The sequence below is a fragment of the Tursiops truncatus genome, chromosome 10, assembly GCF_011762595.2.
Source record: "Tursiops truncatus isolate mTurTru1 chromosome 10, mTurTru1.mat.Y, whole genome shotgun sequence".
In the NCBI taxonomy this organism is placed as follows: domain Eukaryota; kingdom Metazoa; phylum Chordata; class Mammalia; order Artiodactyla; family Delphinidae; genus Tursiops; species Tursiops truncatus.
Genome location: NC_047043.1, coordinates 29,108,697 through 29,130,251, shown reverse-complemented (window position 1 = coordinate 29,130,251; position 21,555 = coordinate 29,108,697). Strand labels below are relative to the sequence as shown.

The following is a 21,555-nucleotide window of genomic DNA, read 5'->3' as shown; positions in this document are numbered from 1 at the left end:
TGGGAATGAGATTTGTGTCTTTGGGAAGGAGAGGCCAGTGTGTCAGGAATGATGTGTGTGAGGCAGTGAGTTGGAGGGAACCGAGGTCCAAGGAATACTCAGGTGATACAGAGCAGCAGCTGTAGGAGGCTGGATGAGTTCTGGGTGTGATGAGAGCCCACTGGTGGGGTCTGAGCCATAGGAAGGGATTTTCTAACAAAAGCTCCAGCTGAATGCTGAGTGAGGACTAGACAGCAAGGGGCAGGAAGGGAAGCAAACAGCCCAGGAGGGGGCGTAGCTGAGTCCAGGGAAGAAGAGAAGGTGGCTGAGGTACTGCAGGAGGAGGTAAGAAGCAAACTGGGGGTATCCTTGCAAGTAGGTGAGGTCAGGGGTCGGGCTGTTGTGTCAGGAAGCCGGGGTTTTCTTTAGGGCAAAGGTTGGTCACCCCGGCCCGGGGGTGGGTTCTGTCACAGCCAGGTGGGTGATGTCAGCAAGCAGCCACGTGACCCTGGCCAGCAAGTATGGGACACTGACCAGCAGGTAGGGCACGCTTGCAATCAGGTAAATTACTCTGGCAGGTGGACCAGCCACCTCTTTGAGTAGGTTATGAATTGTGTCCCTTGCAAACTCAGAGGTTGAAGTCCTGACCCCCAGCACTTCGGACAGGGCCTTTAAAGAAGTGATTAAGGTCAAATGAGGTCCTAAGGGTGAGCCAAATCCAAATATGACTGGTGTCCTTACAAGAAAAGATTAGGACGCAGACATGCACAGGGGAAGCCCATGTGAAGACAAAGAGGAGAAGATGGTCATCTACGAGTCAAAGAGAGAGGCCCTTGGAAGAAACCAACCCTGCTGATACCTTCTGAAGGCTAGAAGTCCAAGAAACTTCGACTTAACTCGAAGTTTCTCACGGAACGTAGAATCATGAGAAAATAAATTTCTGTTGTTTAAGCCACCCAGTCTGTGGTACTTTGTAATGGCAGCCCCAGAAAACTAATACAGGCGTATAACTTCCCTGAATCTCTGGGAGGTCCTGCATGGTCTGAGTCCCACATCCAAGTAGCTGAGAGAGGCTGCTGAGCACATGGAAGACGTGCAGGGATCATCTGAAGTTCAGGCGCTACAGGGGGGATTCGGCCAATCAGTGGGTGAGCTGGCAAACATCCAAGACGAGAGCAAAACAGCTCACTGGCAACAAGAGTATCTGAGTGTTGCAGATGCGTTACACGGAGGGGAAAATGAGAAGATACGGGATTTCGGTGAGCAGCACGGTGACTCCACTGAATCCCTAGAGGCTGGACCATAGCAGGCGATCCTTGAGGACATCAGGGCCTGTGGTTGAGAAGCTTGTGTGGGCAGTTGAAAAACCATGATGCTGGGTGTCCTGGGGGGAGGTGGGCCTGGATGCCCTGCGGGGAGTCAGTAACGATACCACTAGGACCTAAAGCAGCAGCAGTGAGGAGTCAGGACTCCACTGGCTTCTGGAAAAGGGGCCAGAAATCCGCCTAATTCTTCTCTGAGGTGGTACGTTGGAGCTGAGTGCATGATCTGACTTTCTCTTCTTACCAGCTGTTTAGCTTTACCACATTTCTTGCTCCCTCACCTGTTTCTGTGTCTGCAGAATCTGTTCAGACCCAGACTAGGCCCGGGAGGGTAGCACAGATGAGCTGCTCTGTGCGCTCATCCAGTCCTATGATTTTATAAAGGTCTTTTTTCTTTTTTTCTTTAATTTTGAGTTTTAGTATAAAGAGTGACATTTCTTAAAAGATTCCATTTTGTTTGTTGGTATGATTTGACTTTCAGGAAGCAATAACCCAATTAAGTTTTGCTAACCAATTTTGTACTCCTTCTAGAAAAGTGACTTCTAGGAAACAGAAGCAGCCTTCTGTTTATTTCCGACAAATTATGCCAACGGAACAAGTACATCTTTTATTATAAGGGGTGTCAGAAAGCATCAGAATATCCAGGGCTCCGGTACCGTACCTGGAACAAATATAATTCACCTAACAGAACCAATTACATAACAGATCTAGATGCCTTAGGTTAAGTAAGGCAGATTACATTAATGACCGGTCAGAAGCAGGAAAGGGTACAGCCAGTTTTTCTCATGGCAAAGAAGAAAGGATAGGTATCTTCAGGAAAGAAAACTAGCCTGAAACATTCCAAAGCAGTTCAAAGAAATATGAAATTATCTGGAAATCTTGGATATAATTATAAAGACTCTTGCTAGTTTTTCCATCCTCCTCTGTAATATACCTGAATTTTTTTGCGGTACGCGGGCCTCTTACTGTTGCGGTCTCTCCAGCTGCGGAGCACAGACTCCGGACGCGCAGGCTCAGCGGCAATGGCTCACGGGCCCAGCCGCTCCGCGCCACGTGGGATCCTCCCGGACCGGGGCATGAACCCGTGTCCCCTGCATCGGCAGGCGGACTCTCAACCACTGCGCCACCAGGGAAGCCCCCTGAATTATTTTTGTTAGAGTGTGTGCCTCAGCATTTAGGAGAGCTGGGCCCTGACCCTAGTAGTCTGAGCTTTAGTGTAGAGCCATTACCAAGACCCCAGAGTCTGGAAGCAGCTGCAGAGACAATCTGCGGCTGGATATTTTCTGTTGATTATTAGTTTGTACCTTCAGAAGTTAATTCCAGTTTCAAAGCTCAAGGCTGGCCTGTGCACTGGTGAATTGGGGCATCTCAGATCCGTCCGTGGGCTGCCAGAGCTGGAAGGAGTGGCAGAGGCCACGCTGTCCAGTCCCTGCGATCTGCCAGACCTGAGTTTGAATCCTCACTCAGCAGCTGAGCAATCCTGGGCCAGTATCTCCACCTGTTTGAGCCTCCATGCCCTCATCTGCAAAACAGGCCCCCTTACAGTACTAGCCTCTTCGGGTTATTATCAAAAAATGAGATAAAACAGTAAAGTATTCAGCACACGTGCTAAGTGTCAGTGATTGTTATTGCTATGCCCAGAAAAATGTTCCTCGACGTGAACAATGGTCAGGGGAAAGCTGAGCTCTGGGGGAAATTACATGACATACAACTGAGTTAATTTAAACGTCCTGGCATTTGGGGCGTAAGATTATGCATGTCCCGTTTGTTCATTCACTGGGTACATGACTGCTTAAAGAGTAGACAGAAACTGGCTGCCGTATACATCAGGGGGTGATGGAGACAGCTGCTGTATGGGCATCAGGAGAGAAGGGCTCCCTTCAGTCACTTCATTATCAATAAGTAGGAACATTTTGAAAGAAGTATTTTTTCCTGAGCAGTTGCTCTCAACAGTAGGCTTAAGATACTCAGTAAACCATATTTTTAACAGATGTGCTATCATCCAGGTTTTGCTGTTCAATTTATAGAGCACAGGAAGAGTAGATTTTGCATAATTCTGAAGGGCCCTAGGATTTTTGGAATGGTAAATGAGCTCTGGCTTCAACTTAAAGTCACCAGCGGCGTTAGCCCCTAGCAAGAAAGTCAGCCTGTCCTTTGAAGTTTTGAAGTCAGGCATTGACTTCTCCTCTCTAGCTATGAAAGTCCTAGATGCCAGCTTCTTTCAATAGAAGGCTGTTGCATTTACATTGAAAATCTGTTGTTTAATGCACCCGCCTTCGTTAATGATCTCAGCTGGATCTTTTGGATAACTTGCTGCAGCTTCTACATCACTACCTGCTGCTTCACCTTGCACTTTTATGTTATGGAAAAAGATTCTTTCCTTAAACCTCATGAACCAGCCCTGCTAGCTTCAAACGTTCGTTCTGCAGCTTCCTTATCTCTCTTAGCTTTCATAGAATTGAACAGAGTTAGGGCCTTGCTCTGGATCAGGCTTTGGTTTAAGGGAATGCTGTGGCTGGTTTAATCTTCCATCCAGACCGCTAACACTTTTTCCGTATCAGCGTTAAGGCTGTTTCACTTTCTTATCATTCACGTGTTCACCGGAGCAGCACTTTTAACTTCCTTTAAGAACTTTTCCTTTGCTTTCACACCTCGGCTCCCTTTCAGCCGACCTTGGTTTTCAGCGTGCCTTCCTCACTGAGACTAATCATCTCTAGCTTCTGATTTAAAGTGAGGGACATGGGAATCCTCCTTTCATAGGAACACTCAGAGGTCACTGTAGGGTTATTAATTAGCCTAATTTCAATATTGTTGTGTCTCGGGGAATATGGAGGCGTGAGGAGAGGAAGAGAGATGGGGGAACAGCTGGTTGGTAGAGCAGTCAGAACACACACAGCTTTTGTTGATTGAATGTGCTGTCCTACATGGGAGCAGTTTGTGGTGCCCCAAAACAATTACAAGAGTAACATCAAAGGTCACTGATCACAGATCACCATAACAAGTATCATCATGATGTAAAAGTTTGAAATACTGTAAGAATTGCCAAAATGTGACACAGAGACACAAAGTGAGCAAATGCTGTTGGGAAAATGGTGCTGATAGAGGTGCTCGATGCAGGGTTGCCACAAACCTTCAATGTGTTAAAAAACGCAGTATCTGTGAAGGGCAGTAAAATGAGGGATGCCTGTATTCTACTTATTTAGCTGCTCCTGCTGAAAGACTGACTCTCTATTGTTTCAACAAATGTTTCAGGATTGAATCTCTTTAGTCTGGCCTGGGGCGTGTCCCCACCACCCATCACAGAACTAATTCCTCTGGTCAAGGAAGCAGAATTAGCTCGAACAGGCCAGGCTTGGGTCTGAGTTAAGTGTAACCAGCTCATCGCAATTTGTCTGGGACTTTTCTGGTTTCGGCACTAGAAGTCCCATGCCCCAGGAAACCCCTCAATTTAGGTCAAAATTTGCCCTAAAGATGTCCATGCCGGAGAAGAGGGGAGTGTTGTCAGCCCCGAAAGACTCTCACGACTAGGAGTGAAGGTGGGATGGTTTTCTGGAGGAACACCCAGAAGGGGAAATGGATTCTGGGAAGGCCAAGAAACAAAGTAATATCTTCTCCATGTGCCTTTCTGGATTAGAGGTACCTTGAGGACAGTGATTGAATCTTACTTATTTTTGCATCTTTCCTAAAATTTAGCACACTGCCTTCCACATAGGAGGGCCTCAAAAGAATTTCTCCTATTTCTTGCACAACTTTATTAAATACTTAAAAAAATTCCTGTAGAGGGAAGAATGTCTAACACTAAGTAGTTCATGATGGATAATACAGGATCACTTTTAACATGAGCATTTAAAATAGTTTATAGTCTTATTTGTTGAGATTATTGAAATGCAATCTTGCTGAAAATGGGGTGGATGCAGAGTTTGTGTTAAACTTTCAAAATTATTAAAGTACTATGATTCCTAAGGTCCTTTCCCCATCATATTTAAGAGAAAACCTCTATTATGTTTTCTTCACAGTAACATCTAATATATATTAAAAAGTGAAACTTAAAATACATTCCTTGCGACTTGAAATTTGATTCACTGGTTTCAGTTTTGTCGTTAAACCAGACTGAGCAGTGGACAGGAATTGTTTTTCTTGGGGCAGGGTGTGACTTTTCTTGTGAAACTTTTTTCCTGTAATTTCTAGCTTCTGACCCATTCCTGCCAACAATGAGTGATGCGTCCCAATTAGGAGTTTAAAAGAAAAATAACTGCATGAAGAGCTATGCCGTTGACTTTGAAAACAGGATAAAACATTTTAAATATTTTACACTAATGAATACATGCTAAGTCTTGAGTCTACTTAATGGGGGGGAAAAGATACTCCCTCTAACATGCTGCTTCCAAACTTGACATTGGCCATGGAGGCAAAGACTCTAGTTGTAATTAGTTTGTGTGAATCTAGCCAAGTCGGTTCTCTCTGGGGCACCACATTCATTTGTACATGACGGATTTAGACTATAGCTCCTAGTTCATTTCAATCTCCAACACAAAAATGGGCTTAAGTTTCATCCCTATTTCTAAGATTTATATGAAATTCCTTTTTCAAAAGCTGAGCTGAAAGAAAATTATAAATGAACATTATTATTTTGTCTCTCTATATAAAGGAACATATCAGAAAAATCACACTGGAAATGGAGAATTTGTTACTGTTATGTTTTCTTTTATTATCATTAAATGCTTCCAATGACCCTATAGTGGACTCTCTGGTGGCCTTCCCAGCACCCACTACACCTCACTTCCATTGACAGAAGAAGTGCAGTTTGGTAAAGAGAACTCAGCTCGAAGTGCAGACTGAATTGGTCTGCTGAATTTCATATGCTGGCTTAGGTTTGGGCATATGACACAATTGTAGAGTGACTGAAGGAGATAGTTGCTGGAGCCAAACACAAAAAACAAAAAAACTAAGAAGTCACGTCCATTGCCCAGAGGAAGTGAAAAATGAATCATATGATCCCTGCTGCTACTGTTATCTTTACCACTAGAGGAACCAGAAGCCAGTTCTGTTAATAGCTCCATGAGGAGTTAGAAAGAACTCAGGACACGGTGACATTGTTGAGCTGCTAATTCAACCAGTTCTGAAGCCTGCCCTACCTCTGGACTTCCTGTTTTGTGAGATGAGAAATATCCTTATTATTTAAGCATCTGAAATAGATTTTCATTTGTGGTTGACATAGTAAATATTTGTAGGATAACAGATGCTTGGGACAAAAAGATCCTTATCAATCATTCTGTCCCTCTGTTCTTGACCACGTTATCTTACAGAGGAGACCAGGCTGCATAGGACTCCCTGATCTGACCCAGTCACATGGGCAGGGGCAGGGACAGTGACTGAAGGGAGCCCTTCTCTCCTGATGCCCATACAGCAGCTGTCTCCATCACCACCTGACGTATACGGCAGCCAGTTTGTGTCTACTCTTTAAGCAGTCTTGTACCCAGTGAATGAACAAACGGGACATGCATAATCTTACGCCCCAAATGCCAGGACGTTTAAATTTAACTCAGTTGTATGTCATGTAATTTCCCCCAGAGCTCAGCTTTCCCCTGACCATTGTTCACATCGAGGAACATTTTTCTGGGCATAGCAATAACAATCACTGACACTTAGCACGTGTGCTGAGTACTTTACTGTTTTATCTCATTTTTTGATAATAACCCGACGAGGCTAGTACTGTAAGGGGGCCTGTTTTGCAGATGAGGGCATGGAGGCTCAAACAGGCAGAGATACTGGCCCAGGATTGCTCAGCTGCTGAGTGAGGATTCAAACTCAGGTCTGGCAGATCGCAAGGACTGGACAGCGTGGCCTCTGCCACTCCTTCCAGCTCTGGCAGCCCACGGACGGATCTGAGATGCCCCAATTCACCAGTGCACAGGCCAGCCTTGAGCTTTGAAACTGGAATTAACTTCTGAAGGTACAAACTAATAATCGACAGAAAATATCCAGCCCCAGATTGTCTCTGCAGCTGCTTCCAGACTCTGGGCTCTTGGCAATGGCTCTACACTAAAGCTCCAGACCCACACGCGTGTTAAAAAGAAACGCCCATTTCTCAGCTGGTAGCCATTCCTAGTTCCCTACTGCAAGGACCGTGTTTCTGTATTTCTTGCAACCTTACTCATAAACTGCCTAGTACTCAATTCGCATGTAATACGGTGATCACTTCTCCAGCAACACGGACACATACTGCTTTGGTAGAGCCACACTGTATTTTTCCCAACTAACTGGAACTGGCTAAAGCTGCTCGTGCTGGGCCCTGGGGCTGCCAAAGTCGTTTTTCCTGCAGACACCTTACCGCCAGGTGCATGTTAACTAGGGGCGAACGGAGAATGGCAGTAAGCCTGAGGCTGACAATATCCAGGTGCCCTTTCAGGGACTCGCTGTGTTTCAGGTCCCCTGAAGGGCAACCAGCCCTGGGACGCTAGAAGATGGGGCGTGGCAGGAGAGTGGAACTAACCTCTCCTACTAGATCCAACTCGACCCCCCCAAGGCCTCTGTCTCCAGGTTGTACCTGAATCCAACCAATCGGAAAGGGAGTTACATCGACGGCGGCTGAGGTGTCCAATCCGAGGACATGTGTCACACTCCGTCGCCCGCTGAGTCCCCACGAGCTGTAAAACTGTTCCGCAGTCGCGCGCGGGGCAGCCGAGCACCCTCGGAGCGCCTCGGGTAGCGCGAATCTCAGGGAGGAAGGGGCTGTTAACAGGGGCGCCCGTTAGTGCGCAGGCGCCTCAGGAAGAGCTCGGTCTGGCTCCTGCGCCTTCAGGTCTCCGTCGCTCCCAAGACCCAGGAGCGCCGGGTTCCGCGCGCGCCGGGTCCGCGTGCTGCAGAGAAGCGGCGGCAGCGGGTGAGTGTGAGCCTAGCGCGCCCGGCGTTCCGGAGGGAAATGCCACCCCCTCCCCCGTCCACTAGGGGCTTTGAAAATAGAGGTGGTGAGATCCCCTACCCTTGATACACACACACACACATCCCCCTAGCGGACAGCCGCGAGGGACCCCGGAGCGGCCGGGAGGTACCTGGCTGGGGGCGGCCGAGGGCGGGGTGGGAAGAGGAAAGGAAACTGAGCAGGTAGGCGCGGCCTGGGCGGACGGTGGGGTATGGGGTGGAGGCGGGGAGCGGTGGCGGGACAGAGGTGGAGGCCGAGGGGGCGGGCGTTTGATTTTACAGGAACGCGGTCCAAGGTATCGATCGACCTACCTCCGCCTGAGTATTCGATTAGAGTTGATGGGAGTGACACAGCCAAATTTAAAAACGAATTTCCCAGAAAACCTAACAAGAAAGGTAACACTGAAGTGCTTTTTATCGGCCGGGCACTGTGTTAAGCATTTTACAAATAACGCTTCCTTTTCTGGGCACTGCAACCCTGTGAGATCACAGCGTCCCATTATACAGATGGGGAAAGTCCTGCTCAGAGACGTGAAGCACAGCTAGTGACCACGAACAGATTCAGGTTTATTCCAGCCTTGACTCCACTAGGGTTTCTTCTTTAACCACCAGGCCATCTGGTGGACCCAAGCTGGAAACCTTGCCAGTACTATAGAAAGTCAACTGCTCCTTTTAATATTCCGGTTTTCTTTTCTTTCTTCCTTTTTTCCAGAGGTTGTTCCAAGCTATTTTAAGGAAATTAAAAGAATTTAAAAGCAGGGAGGAGATATTTTATAACTAAAATATATAAAATATAAATATCTCCTCCTTGCTTTTAAATCAGCTACAAAATATAATTTGGGAGAAATTTGATGAACACAGAAGAAGTACACAAGGAGTTATTTTGTAGAAAGAAATAATATATGTAGAAAGTAAGATTAAGTATAGCTGTTTTGAAGATGCCGGAAAAGTTTGTATGTGCTGGAAAATTGAAGAATACTTTAGAATCCTAGAGTTGTTAAGAGTCTTTCAGAGAGTAGTTTTAGTTTTTCTTTAGAATATCAAGAAAAAATTAATAATAATAATCTAGGGAAAACCACCAATGTTATCTATGTGAATAGACAATGCTATTTTATTTTTATTTTATTTTAAAGCTGTGTAAGAGTTTCATTATAAATAGTATTTGTGAAGTGTTTAGAATAAGGCTTTTGTATTACAGAGCAGATGGCATGCTAATGGCGGCAAATAGCTTTCATCATATCCTTTGACTATCACACTCCCCCAATTTCAGCTAAGAATGCCAGTGAGAATTGCCCGAGATACATTTTATCCAAGTAAGAAAGTCATCCCAGATGAGGGAGAGTGTGTTTTGGCCCTGAATTGAAGAAAACTACACACAACTTCGGTTGGGATTATCTGGGTGTAGTTCCGGTGACTGCTTTTTTTCCTTCCCTTTGATATCTTTTTGGTTTGAAAAATTACAGAATTTCTCCCAGTGCTTTGTAATATAGCAATTAGTGATTTTTTTATTCCTTGGAAATACTTGAGAACTTCTCACTGGTGTTTTGTTTATAGCTTAACACTCCTGTTGGGATGAAACAGAATGCAGTAGACATAGATACAGGCACCATTAATGAAAGCAGGAAAAGTCCCGTTCATAGTTTGGAGATTAAAACCAGACTTGTAAACTCGCTGTTACTAGATTTATAAACTTGTTAAGGACCTGAAATTCGTAAGAGTACAGACAGTAAGGCTACGAATTGCTTCCTGAGTTTGGCCAATCCAGGGACTTCATCTTCATCCTGTGTAAAAAGAAGAGGTTAGCCTAAATTATTTCTATCTACTTTATAGTTTCACAGTAGTATCATTCCGCCGGTCACGGTACAGACTTTTTTCCTAACATAACAGCTTTGTAACTGTGGATAAAAAAGAGACTAAATTTGAGGGCCTATATTGTTTAACACTTTATGTATCCGCATTTTACAAACACAGAAACTGAAGCTGGTAGATCTGCCCACAGTTGCCCGTCTACTAAATGTGAGCTCGAGTTCTGGGATCCTTCTGATTTCAGAGCCTCTAATCTTTCCACTTTGTCTGTGCTTCTAAGTCTGGAGGCAAGAATCCAGCAGTGTGCTAGGGGTTAGTGAACCACAGGGTAAACAGCACATGTGCCTTGACCCTCCTATTCACTCAAGATTTGGGGAAGAAAGATTTTGATTTGTATGTATTTTGTGTGAGAGAGGGGCGGACACAGGTTTTTGTTTTATTGTTTTGCACATGGGAAATGAGGTGAAACACATTCACGTTAAAAAACTCAGGTCTGTGGTATAGAGTACACATTTCATATAATTTTTGAGGTAAGATGAAACATCAGAGATGTTTCCTGTTTTGTGGCAGGACAATCCAGATGCTTTTAAGATTACAATTTCATTTCTCTCTGCTCTTTTTTTTTAATATAATGGTTTTATTGAGGTAAAATCCACATACTGTCTAGTTTACTCATTTAAAGTGTACATTTTTACGAATTGTGCAGCCATCACCACAGTCAATTTGAGAACATTTTCATCACCCCAAAAAGAAACCTGGTACCCATGAGCATTTACTCCTCATTTCTCCTCAACCCCTTGCTCCAGACAAATCTAATATACTTTCCATCTCTATAGATTTGCCTATCTAGGCATTTCATCTAAATAGAATCATACAATAAGTGATCTTTTGTGACTGCCTTTTTTTTTACTTAGCACAATGTTTCAAAGGTTTATCCAAGCAATAACATATATTTGCACTTCGTTCCTTTTTATTGCCAAATAATATTCCATTGTATGGATATACCACATCTTATCCATTTATCACTTACGGACATTTGAGATGTTTCCACTTCATGGCTCTTACAGATAATGCTGCTGTGATCATTTGTGTACAAGTTTTATCATTGACTTGTGTTTTAATTTCTCTGAGGCATATGCCTACTAGTAGATTTTCTGGGTCGTACGGTAACTCTGTTTAAACTTTTGAAGAACTACCAGAATGTTTTCCAAGTGCCTGTACCATTTTCATTCTCACCAGCAGTGTATAAAAGTTCTAGTTTCTCTACATCCTTGCCAACACTTGTTATTATCTTTTTTATTATATCCATCCTAGTGGGTGTGAAGGGGTATCTCATTGTGGTTTTGATTTGCATTTCCCTGATGACTAATGATGTTGAACATAATTTCATGTGCTTATTTGCCATCTCTATATCTGGAGAAATATCTTTTCAGATCCTTTGCTCATTTTTTAATTGGATTATTTAACTTTTAGAGTTGTTACAGTTCTTTATATATTCTAGATATAAATCCTTCACCAGATATATGATTTGCAAATATTGTCTCCCGTTCTGTGGGTTTTCTGTTCTCTCTATTATATCCTTTGAAATGGAAAAGCTTTCAATTTTGGTGAAGTCCAATTTATTTATTTATGATTTTCGTCACTTGTGCTTTTGATGCTGTATCTTAGAAGGCTTTGCCTAACTCAAGGTCATGAAGACTTATTCCTATATTTTCTGCTAAGAGTTTTATAGTTTTAGCTCTTAATCTTGGTCATTTTGAGTTTATTTTTGTACATGGTATGAACTGAGGGGTCCAAATTCATTCTTTTGCACGTGGATATACAGTTGTCTCGGCACCCCTCTGCTCTTAGAGGAACTCCGTTGGAAAAGTTTTAGACATACTGTGACATGATTCCTCAAAGGGCTTAGTTTTAAAAACAATGCTTTATGATGTATGGGTCTCAAGCGCAGCATTACAAGAAATTGTGGTGTTGTAGAACAGAGTTCATTCAAGCTCGTCTTTGTTCTTCCAAGATGACAGCCACATTCGTTGTTTTGATTATTTATGCCCCTATTTTGAGTATTTTATGTTTGAAAAGTATAAAGCCCTTGTCCTCTGATAAATGGCACATACATAAATTTTGGTGTTATAGACTTCAGTTATATTATTTATTGAATGATTTTTTTTTTATTGACCTAAGAGAGTATTTGGGCAAAGATTTCATGTGTAGAAAGTAACTTTAAGAGGTTTGGAAACACAAATTATTACTGAAGAGCTGTTATAGGTCACCTATAGGTCACCTAGATAAACGATTATTGTCTCTGTAATACATCTCAGACAGACTGTGACAGCAATGTGTGGTAAAAGGGAATTAAGGTTGACCATGATTTCTGTAACTGTTTCATAGTAATTTGCACGTGAGTTGTGCCTGGATAATGGAGGGACTTGAATGCCAGGCAGAGGTGTTTCTGTATAGGCTGGGGGACTTTGAATACTGATTTTATCAAGGAAATGTCATGGACAGGGCTATTCCTGGGAAGGTTAAGTTGGGAGCGGATGTTGGGTGAATAAGGGGACGGTGATCAAGGTAGGAAGGTCAGTTAAGAGATGGAAGGGCTCTGGACAGGAGGCCCTGGGGACTTGAAGAAGTGTGGCAGGGGACTTACCTGGCGGTCCAGTGGTTAAGACTCTGCACTTCCAATGCAGAGGGCACAGGTTCAATCCCTGGTCACGGGACTAAGATCCCATAGGCCTCTTGGCGTGGCAAAAAAATTAAAAAATAATGAAAAAAGAAGTACGGCAGCAGCGGAGACTCACTCTACCTAAATGACATCTCCTATTTGCTTAGGAACCAAAGAAGATAGAGTCTGAAGGTAGGGAGATTTGTTTGGGGAAATCTGTTTTTTTGTAATCAGTAGATTGTTAAAAAAAGAACCAAAAAATCAGGGAGCGCTCTGAGCCTAGGGTGGTAGGCAGGATAGTTACAGTGGCCCCTCATTATCCGCAGGGAGATTGGTTCCAGGAGCCCCAGCAGATACCAAAAGCTGCAGGTGCTCAAGTCTCTTATATAAAGTGGCAATAGTACACGAATACAGTCAGCCTTCTGGATTTTCCATCCGCGGTTGGTTGAATCCATGGATGTAAAACCCGTGGATATGGAGGGCCAACTGTACGTCTTTGACAGTAAAAAGGAAGTTTAAAAGGGATGTGGTGATGAAATGCATTTCAACAGCTGTTGCATTTCCTCAGAAACTACCGTGACATCCAAGTTCCTGTAGGCTTTGTCTGTCTGTCAGCCTCCTGTGAAAATCGGGCAGGTTCAGATTGAGGCGGGACCTTTTCCTCACGTAGTATTTATTACTTACTCCCCTTTTTCATGCCAGTATTTTTCAACAGGAACTGATGATGAGCCAGTATGGTAGAGTTTCCACCCCCTATTTCTGTGGATTGAAAGGAACTATAGGGTACCAGTCATGAAACTAGAAAAATAATCACCCTCCCTGGAGCCTCTGAAAGCTTGGCGTTATTTCTGTTTTGTGCAAAAGGGTTGTTTTTGTTTCTTCGTTTGTTCTTATTAAACCTTTAGAATAACTTCTGCTGCTGCAAACAAACAAGGCAGCCCATTGGTATAGGGCACAAGAACGACCCATATCCCCTTCAGAGCATGAAAAATGGGGCAGGACATACAACTGGACAAGTAAAGGCAATTTTTATTTTTTCCCACTTTATCTTTATTCAGTTATCTTTCAGTAAGTGACATTATTTAATTTTCAAGTTGATGTAGGTAAAGCTGGTGTATAAAAAGTTTATAAATGTTGGTTTTCTTCTCCCGATGACTAAACTTCTGAAACCTAATCCAACTCAAATAGCATTACTACTTATGAATTGTGTTTTTATATTTTAGGAACCCTGACTGCCCTCCTTCAGCATGTTCACTATGAAGTTATTGCTGATATGTTTGTTTTCTGGACTTATAACTGGTTGTAGAGGGAACTCTTCCTGTACTTTGCCACCCAAGTTACTACTGGTATCCTTTGATGGCTTCAGAGCTGACTATCTACACAACTATGAATTTCCTCATCTCCAGAATTTTATCAAAGAAGGTGTCTTGGTAGAGCAGGTTAAAAATGCCTTTATCACAAAAACATTTCCAAACCACTACAGCATCGTGACAGGCCTGTATGAAGAAAGCCATGGCATTGTGGCTAATTCCATGTATGATGTCATCACAAAGAAACATTTTTCTGACAGTAATGACAAGGATCCTTTTTGGTGGAATGAGGCAGTCCCTATTTGGGTGACCAACCAGCTTCAGGAAAACAGATCAAGTGCTGCTGCTATGTGGCCTGGTACCGACGTGCCCATTCACAATACCACACCTTCCTATTTCATGAATTACAGCCCCTCAGTGTCATTTGAGGAGAGACTCAGTAACGTCTCCACGTGGCTGAGCAATTCGAACCCACCTGTCACCTTTGCAACACTCTATTGGGAAGAGCCAGACGCAAGTGGCCACAAATATGGCCCTGAAGATAAAGAAAACATGCGCCGAGTGTTGAAAGAAATAGATGACCATATCGGTGAGCTAGTTCACAAACTCAAGGTGTTAGGACTGTGGGAAGATCTTAATGTGATCATTACAAGTGATCATGGGATGACCCAGTGTTCTGAGGACAAGCTGATAAACTTGGATCGCTGCGTCGACCCCTCAGACTACACTCTTGTAGACTTGACCCCCGTTGCTGCAATACTTCCCAAAATAAGTAAGTAAACTTTTAGCCAAGGAATATTTGAATGGGGCGGTTGATTGAGGAGGAAGGGTTTTGTAAAAGAACGAAGCTCAGACGTTTTGTAGTTCACAGCCATACACTCCTATACTCACTCAGAGCGGGATTATGTTTTCCCCCTGATGTATAAGTTTTTAGGCAATTAGCTTAAGGTTTAGGTTCAAAGGGATTATTTCTTTGCTTTTTTTTCTTTAAGTTAATTAATTTATTTTTGGCTGCGTTGGGTCTTCGTTGCTGCATGCAGGCTTTCTCTAGTTGCAGCGAGCAGGGGCTACTCTTCATTGCAGCATAAAGGCTTCTCATTGCGGTGGCTTCTCTTGTTGCAGAGCACGGGCTCTAGGCACATGGACTCAGTAGTTGTGGCACGCGGGCTCAGTAGTTGTGGCTTGCGGGCTCTAGAGCGCAGGCTCAGTAGTTGTGGCGCACAGGCTCAGTTGCTCCGCGGCATGTGAGATCTTCCCAGACCAGGGCTCCAAATCCGTGTCCCCCGCATTGGCAGGCAGATTCCCAACAACTGCGCCACCAGGGAAGTCCCTCCTTGCTTTTTGATGTATTTCTTTTTTTTAATTTTTATTTTTTTATTGAAGTATAGTTGATTTATAAGGTTTCTGGTGTACAGCAACGAAATGCAGTTTTACACACACACACACACATATATATATATATATATATATATATATATTCTTTTTCAGATTCTTTTCCATTATAGGTTATTATAAGATATTGAATATAGTTCCCTGTGCTATACAGTAGGTCTTTGTTGATATATTTCTTACTTATTCACACTAATGGAAAAAGGAAATTTTTATCCTTAAAAAACATCTTGGACTTTTGTGTGAGATATACCTTTCGTCTACCAATCTTAGAATTAGTAGTTAGCAGTAATATGTAATTAGTTTATATTTACTTAGGAAGCTAGATGTGAAATTTGTCCTCTTTGTATAAAAGTCCACCAGGGATAATCACAAAATGAAGAGAGATACGTGAATGCTTGGAAAGGTGTGTGTGTGTGTGTGTGTGTGTGTGTGTGTCCCCCCAACACTGTTACATCATTATTATTCTGTTTTTTTAATGATTAAAGGGCTTTAATAGATAACATTGTTCAGGACTTATTTCCAGTTATTCTAGTTAGAAATATTTTTTCCTTATCAGTCAACATGACTTTTTCCTTTGCTGTTTCCTTTTCTTCCAGACAGAACAAAGGTTTATAACAAACTGAAAGTCTGTGACCCTCACATGAATGTTTATCTCAAAGAAGACATTCCTGCCAGGTTTCATTACCAACATAATGATCGAATTCAACCTATTATTTTGATTGCTGATGAAGGCTGGACAATTGTGCTAAATAAATCATCACTAAAATGTAAGTATTTATTTAGAATTTTTCTTTTGAATCCTAGGGATAAATCACACATCGGGACATTGTTCCATTAACAGGATACATTGATTTAGAGATGTTCACACAGTATAATTAGTTTGATTTTCAACTAGGTGATTCTCAGGTTTTCATCTGAGAGCCATTTTTAGAAACCACAGTTTCATCCTTAGATTAGAAGGTTGGGTGATCTTAAGGGTGAAGGAGTAGTTTTACTTTTTTACAAAAACTTCAGTTACTGTCAGTAACTTTCAAGGCTGGTTCTCTTGATTTGTAAAAATAAGAGAGTAGTAAAGAAACAAAGAAAATAAAAGAGAAGTCAAGAAACAAAGTGAAGGGGGAGAGATTAGCTAGTTCAAATCCTTTTTTCTTTTTTTGTGTTAAAAAAATTTGTCCAAGTAACCTTAAGTCTTTCCCCAGTGATGAAATTGTTTACCTGAGTGCTACAGCTAGTTAGAACACTGGGCAAGAACCAGAAAGTATGCAAACAAAAATCGACCAAGTAAACAAAACAGATGGATCAAAATCTCTCCTCAAACTGAAGAAATGTATAGGGGAGAATTACAGCTTTTTACCCATAAGGAAAATTCAATTCAAGTACATTTTTCAAAAATCTGATTTTGTAAACCATAGCAGGGGTCAGAAAATTTTTCTGTAAAAAGCCAAATAGTAAATATTTTAGGCTTTGTGGGACAGCTGGTCTCTGTCTCAACTACTCAATCCTACCTTTATAGTGGGAAGGCAGCCACAGGCAATACATAAACAAACTGACATGGGCTGTTCCAATGAAGCTTCCTTTACAGAAACAGGCGGAGGGCTAAATTTGGCCAGGTGCTGTAGTCTGCAGATCCCTGATCCATAGCAGTTCAGACGCATCAGGCAAGGACGAGACTGAGGGCCATTAGAGTTGATACATTATTGATACTTACGTTGTATCCTAATTATTGAAAACTTGGAAAATACAGAAAAGTTCAGAAAAGAGAACAAAAACTGTCCATGATCCTTCGATACAGAAGCACAGTCAGATGTTAATTGTGGGTGTTTTCCTCCTTCTCATCTTTTTCTCTGTGACATACAAATGCATATTTTTATTATTAAATCATATGGTTTATATTATTCACATTATAATCATATACATTTATATTACTGAAATCATAATACCTATATATAATGTTATATTGTGCTTTTTATTGTATTGGTCACGTGGGTTGTTTTTCTTACGAAATATTTCAAACATACAATTAAAGAATATGTAACACGGATCCACTCATCACTTAGTCACCTGCACTTCCTATGGAAGTAGGAGCTTATTAAATGTAACTGGTCTGCATTAAAAGGCAATATTTTAAAAAATAAAGCAAAAGCTTGAGAATCTGGTATTGGAATGATATCAGGGACCATCAGGTTTTTCTTTGAGTTAGACTTTTACTAGAGTTACAAGTTGGAGTCACCAGGTTAGACGTCACATTCAAGGCAAGAATCCCTTCCGTAACGTGCTCCGTCCCCTGGCCCTCCAGATGCTGAGGTGTCCATCAGCTGTCAGTAGACCAGTGGTGTATTCCACATCCTATGTCTTGTCCAGGAGCAGCTGACGTAGGTCAGGCTTCAGGCTAACTTCCTTGCCACTCACTGGTTTTACTCACTTCTGCTCTCCCCAGTTACTCAGGACCCTCAGGCCGCCCACTCTTTTTACCACTGGTGCTGTTTGCAGTGGGCTTGCGCAAACAGTGCTGGACACTGGCTGGGACTGAGAGAGAGTTTTAAAGCCTGAGGTCATGACGGATCGAGAAGAGGTGGGGGTGGTGTGTGTGTGAAATAGAGGACGTGGCTGTGACTTGAAGAAAACAGAAAATTGTGCTGCTGGCACCTGTTTGGCCCAACTAATCAGAATTTTAATGGGAATGACACTGGCGAGAATGCAGTGAATTTACACTAGAAGCAAGTTATTTTGTGGTAGAAAAGCTGCTCTTATTTACTGACATCATCTTGTTCTTTTCCAGTAGGTGACCATGGTTACGATAATTCTTTGCCTAGTATGAATCCATTTCTAGCTGCCCACGGTCCTGCATTTCACAAAGGCTACCAGCACAGCACCATTAACATTGTGGATATCTACCCAATGATGTGCCACATCCTGGGATTAAAGCCACATCCCAATAATGGAACCTTCGGCCACACTAAGTGTTTGCTAGTGGACCAGTGGTGCATTAATCTCCCAGAAGCCATAGGAATTGTTATCGGTGCGCTCTTGGTCTTAACCACTCTGACCTGCCTCATCATAATCATGCAGAATAGACTCTCTGGACCCCGGCCATTTTCCCGACTTCAGCTACAAGATGATGACGATGATCCTTTAATTGGGTGACATGTGCTGGGGTTTATACAAAGTGGCTGTGATTAGGACACACCCAAGGAATGGTGTTACAACTATGAAAAAGTATACTTTGAAAGACAAAGATCTTAGACCAAGCATGCTACAATTATTTTGTTTTTCCTTGTGTTTTGTTTTGCGGCATTAGCTAATACAAAAAACTCTGACCGTAGAAAACATTGCTAGTAAATCATTAGTTAACACCAACTATTTCCCTAACTAGAAAGGTTTTTTTTAAGAAAAATACTGCCTTTGCCCTTTTTTTTTTTTTGCAACGAAGATTAGACACATCTATAGATGAAAATATGCAAAAATTTAGTGGGTATGCTTTTTGAATAAATTTTTACATTTGTAAATTACACAACAGAAATCTTTATAAAATGTGTGGATTTTGTGTATCAGGAAGGAAAACTTTCCTATATTTTTATATGTGCCTTTAATAGAGTTTGTATCCCAAGTAAACCCTTGAGGTAGGAAATTCTCTGTGATGGTTAATTAAAATGGATCAAGCAGGCAGAAAAGATCTAGCATATGAAGAAATTATTTTAAGAAAAACTATTATAAAAAACAAGCAAAGACCCCGTGATACAAAGCCTAAGTCTTCTTCACCAGTGTGTCTTTGTTAAGACCCTTAAGCTACTGAGGCCTCAAAAGTTAAACCTTTTGAAGAGTATTGCTAAGAAGAGGCTAAGAAAATAGGGACACGTGCTTTCCTCACTTTGTACTCAATGCCTTTGTGTAAGTTATTTAGTTGTGTGTATGTACGTACCAGTGTGTTGCATGTATGTGTGTACACTTTGTGTGACTTACAGCAGGTGGTGGGAGGTGAGTGGCCTGGGAGCAGCCTTCCACATCCCCATAGAACCCAGCTCTCAGGAAAGGTTATAATTGCACTTCACTTTCGTGTACTTTCTTCTAACTCACAAGGTAAAATCATAATTTTTAAAAATTCATTAATTTTTGTTACCATTTTTAACTTTCTCATGTTGTTTTTTGTAACCAGAGGTCTCCAGGTGCTGCCGAGAAATGTATGACCTGATACGAATCTGGTTTTGATTGGGTCAGAATGAGGAAAAGAGATTTTTCTATTTACCTTTGGGAATTTTATGCCTTACTTTTTAGGCTATAGCGCAGCTAAATTTAAAATGGAATTTAGTATCTTCTGATCTTTTACATGAATCATGCGTTAAGTGGCTGAAGAAACTCTCAGGACTCTGTTAACCTTCAGTAGCCTGAACGCTGCCTCTGCGTTTTTCTCCCATATTTGGTTCATAGAAATAACCACTCCGCTCATATCTTTTAAAACATACTTGTTCAGAGCGAAGGATTTGTTGTGAATAACTGTTATCCTAGCTTTGCTAAGTGGTACCTTCTAACAATCATGATTAGTAGGAAGAAACTGAATTGTGGCAGACGAGATTCCATCTATTAGAGGAAAAATTGAGTTCAAGAACCATTCATCAGCAGCTGAGGCAAGCAGTTAATATTACTAGTGCGATCTTTAAAGTTTTGACAAACTAGGGAACTGTTTTACAGATACAAAGATAATCTACAGTAAATATGCAGCCCACTTAAATGCTGATTATCCGTGGTGGTCAAGAACAGTGGTGCCAGTCGTCAAACGTAATTCATCCTGTGGTCACTGCTGATCTCCTGATCCCGGTATTTGGTACCCATTGTACTTGGGGTTCTTGAGAAGCATTTCTACACCCTGCATGAATAGTCCATGCATGCAGTCATAGGTGACTGTATTAAGAACAGCATGATAAATAAATAAAACCACCAGGACTCATTTTGCTTTTTGACAGATTTTATTTCTGATGTTTTTGCCTCACATAAAAGTTATCCTAAAGGTTAATCGTTGATCTGAACAAAATAATAGAAAAATTTCTTTCTACTTCCATTTCCATTAAAAAAAAAAAAAGACAGGAGAACAGTCATATTTAAAGCAGTGAGCATTTTTTTGAAATGTCTAAAATACTAATTGAGGAGAGCTTGGTCTTTGCAGTGGTGTGAGCTTTAGTGGTTGTACTGGCTTGATTGGCAGTTACGAGTTTCAGAAGTCTGTCCATCGCATGCAACCTGTGAGTGGATTTTATGGAGGATGGAATAGGAAGGGATGCCCCAGCAGTGTCTCAGCCCTTTGAACAAAAGACCTATTATTTGTCTGGTTCTTTATTCCATTCTCAAAATACTAACTTGAATTAAAGTTGTAAATGTTTTTTGTATATGTTGATGGGACAAGAAGAGTATTTAATCAAAGAGACGTTTATATATTATTATATTGAACTTTATGTTAATTCAGTTGTATATTTAAAAATGATCACTTAAAGCCAATGACTCCTCTAGTACACTGAGAAAATATTTCAGTAAAGCCAGCCTTTTTCACTTGGTGTGTATTTTGTTAAATAATTGACTAATATGCTTCTGTGTTTTCTGGGTGGTAGAAAGTATTTGGCTCCAGGAAAGATTTAACTGTTTATGACAACAATACTCAAAGGTAATAGGAAAACTTTTTAGTAAGTTTGTTAATTCAGTGAGTGAATTTAGAATAAGTACATTTACTATTCTTAATGTGCAAGTTTTTCTGGTAAACAGCAATAGAATAAGAATTATTTCAATGCTCTGTACCACTGGTTTTGTGTTACTGTTCCAGTAAGCTTGGTATAAGAATTGAAAGATACTTGGAACATTAAAGGATTAAAAAAAACTGCCTTGTTCTTGGGTATTTCCTTCTCTTGCCCATATCTGGTAAGCTTTAAGGATAATTGCATTTAATACCTTTTATTTGGAGGTTTTTACTTCATTGTGAGTATATAAAGCTACAAATGAAGGACAAAGATGAGATGGGAAATCTGTATGTATTGTAAATTCCTAAAATACTATGTAAATAAATGACATGAGTGTGCTTTAAAGAAATTTGTGTGTAGTGCCTTAAGTTAAATATATTTTGACCATATTGTTTGAATTCATAGTTATGACTTCGTTATGATTTTAAAAATTTTATGTGAAT

At 41.5% G+C, this 21,555-nt stretch overlaps 2 protein-coding genes across 9 annotated transcripts in view; one reads left to right on the top strand and one right to left on the bottom strand.

Moving 5' to 3' along the window:
- The window catches only part of CLIC5 (chloride intracellular channel 5), a 249,516-nt gene extending 241,443 nt beyond the window's left edge, over window positions 1-8,073 (bottom strand). For 3 of the 6 annotated variants that reach the window (XM_073810656.1, XM_073810657.1, XM_073810658.1), the window contains exon 1: window positions 7,849-8,073. The gene's annotated coding sequence lies outside the window, so the exon portion shown is untranslated. The remainder of the gene's footprint in view (window positions 1-7,848) is intronic. The other 3 variants (XM_073810654.1, XM_073810655.1, XM_073810659.1) reach the window with 2 other exon arrangements.
- On the top strand, window positions 7,954-20,714 carry ENPP4 (ectonucleotide pyrophosphatase/phosphodiesterase 4). 3 transcript variants are annotated; one of them, XM_073810652.1, is made up of 5 exons: window positions 7,954-8,184; window positions 8,505-8,618; window positions 13,914-14,772; window positions 15,989-16,159; window positions 18,172-20,714. In XM_073810652.1, the coding sequence occupies exons 3-5, from the start codon at window positions 13,938-13,940 to the stop codon at window positions 18,534-18,536; spliced, it is 1,371 nt and encodes a 456-aa protein (XP_073666753.1). In that variant the 5' UTR covers window positions 7,954-8,184; window positions 8,505-8,618; window positions 13,914-13,937; the 3' UTR covers window positions 18,537-20,714. The 3 variants fall into 3 exon arrangements, with proteins under 3 accessions (XP_073666753.1, XP_019805508.1, XP_073666754.1); XM_019949949.3 differs by lacking the exon at window positions 8,505-8,618; XM_073810653.1 differs by lacking the exons at window positions 7,954-8,184; window positions 8,505-8,618 and adding an exon at window positions 8,206-8,405.
- Window positions 20,715-21,555: the final 841 nt, after the last annotated feature.

Excerpts from the sequence above, each read along its gene's own strand:
- ENPP4 (XM_019949949.3), top strand. The coding sequence starts at position 13,938 with ATGTTCACTATGAAGTTATTGCTGATATGTTTGTTTTCTGGACTTATA. Across the intron at positions 14,773-15,988 it reads TGCAATACTTCCCAAAATAA|ACAGAACAAAGGTTTATAAC; the intron begins GTAAGTAAACTT and ends CTTTTCTTCCAG. Across the intron at positions 16,160-18,171 it reads AAATAAATCATCACTAAAAT|TAGGTGACCATGGTTACGAT; the intron begins GTAAGTATTTAT and ends GTTCTTTTCCAG.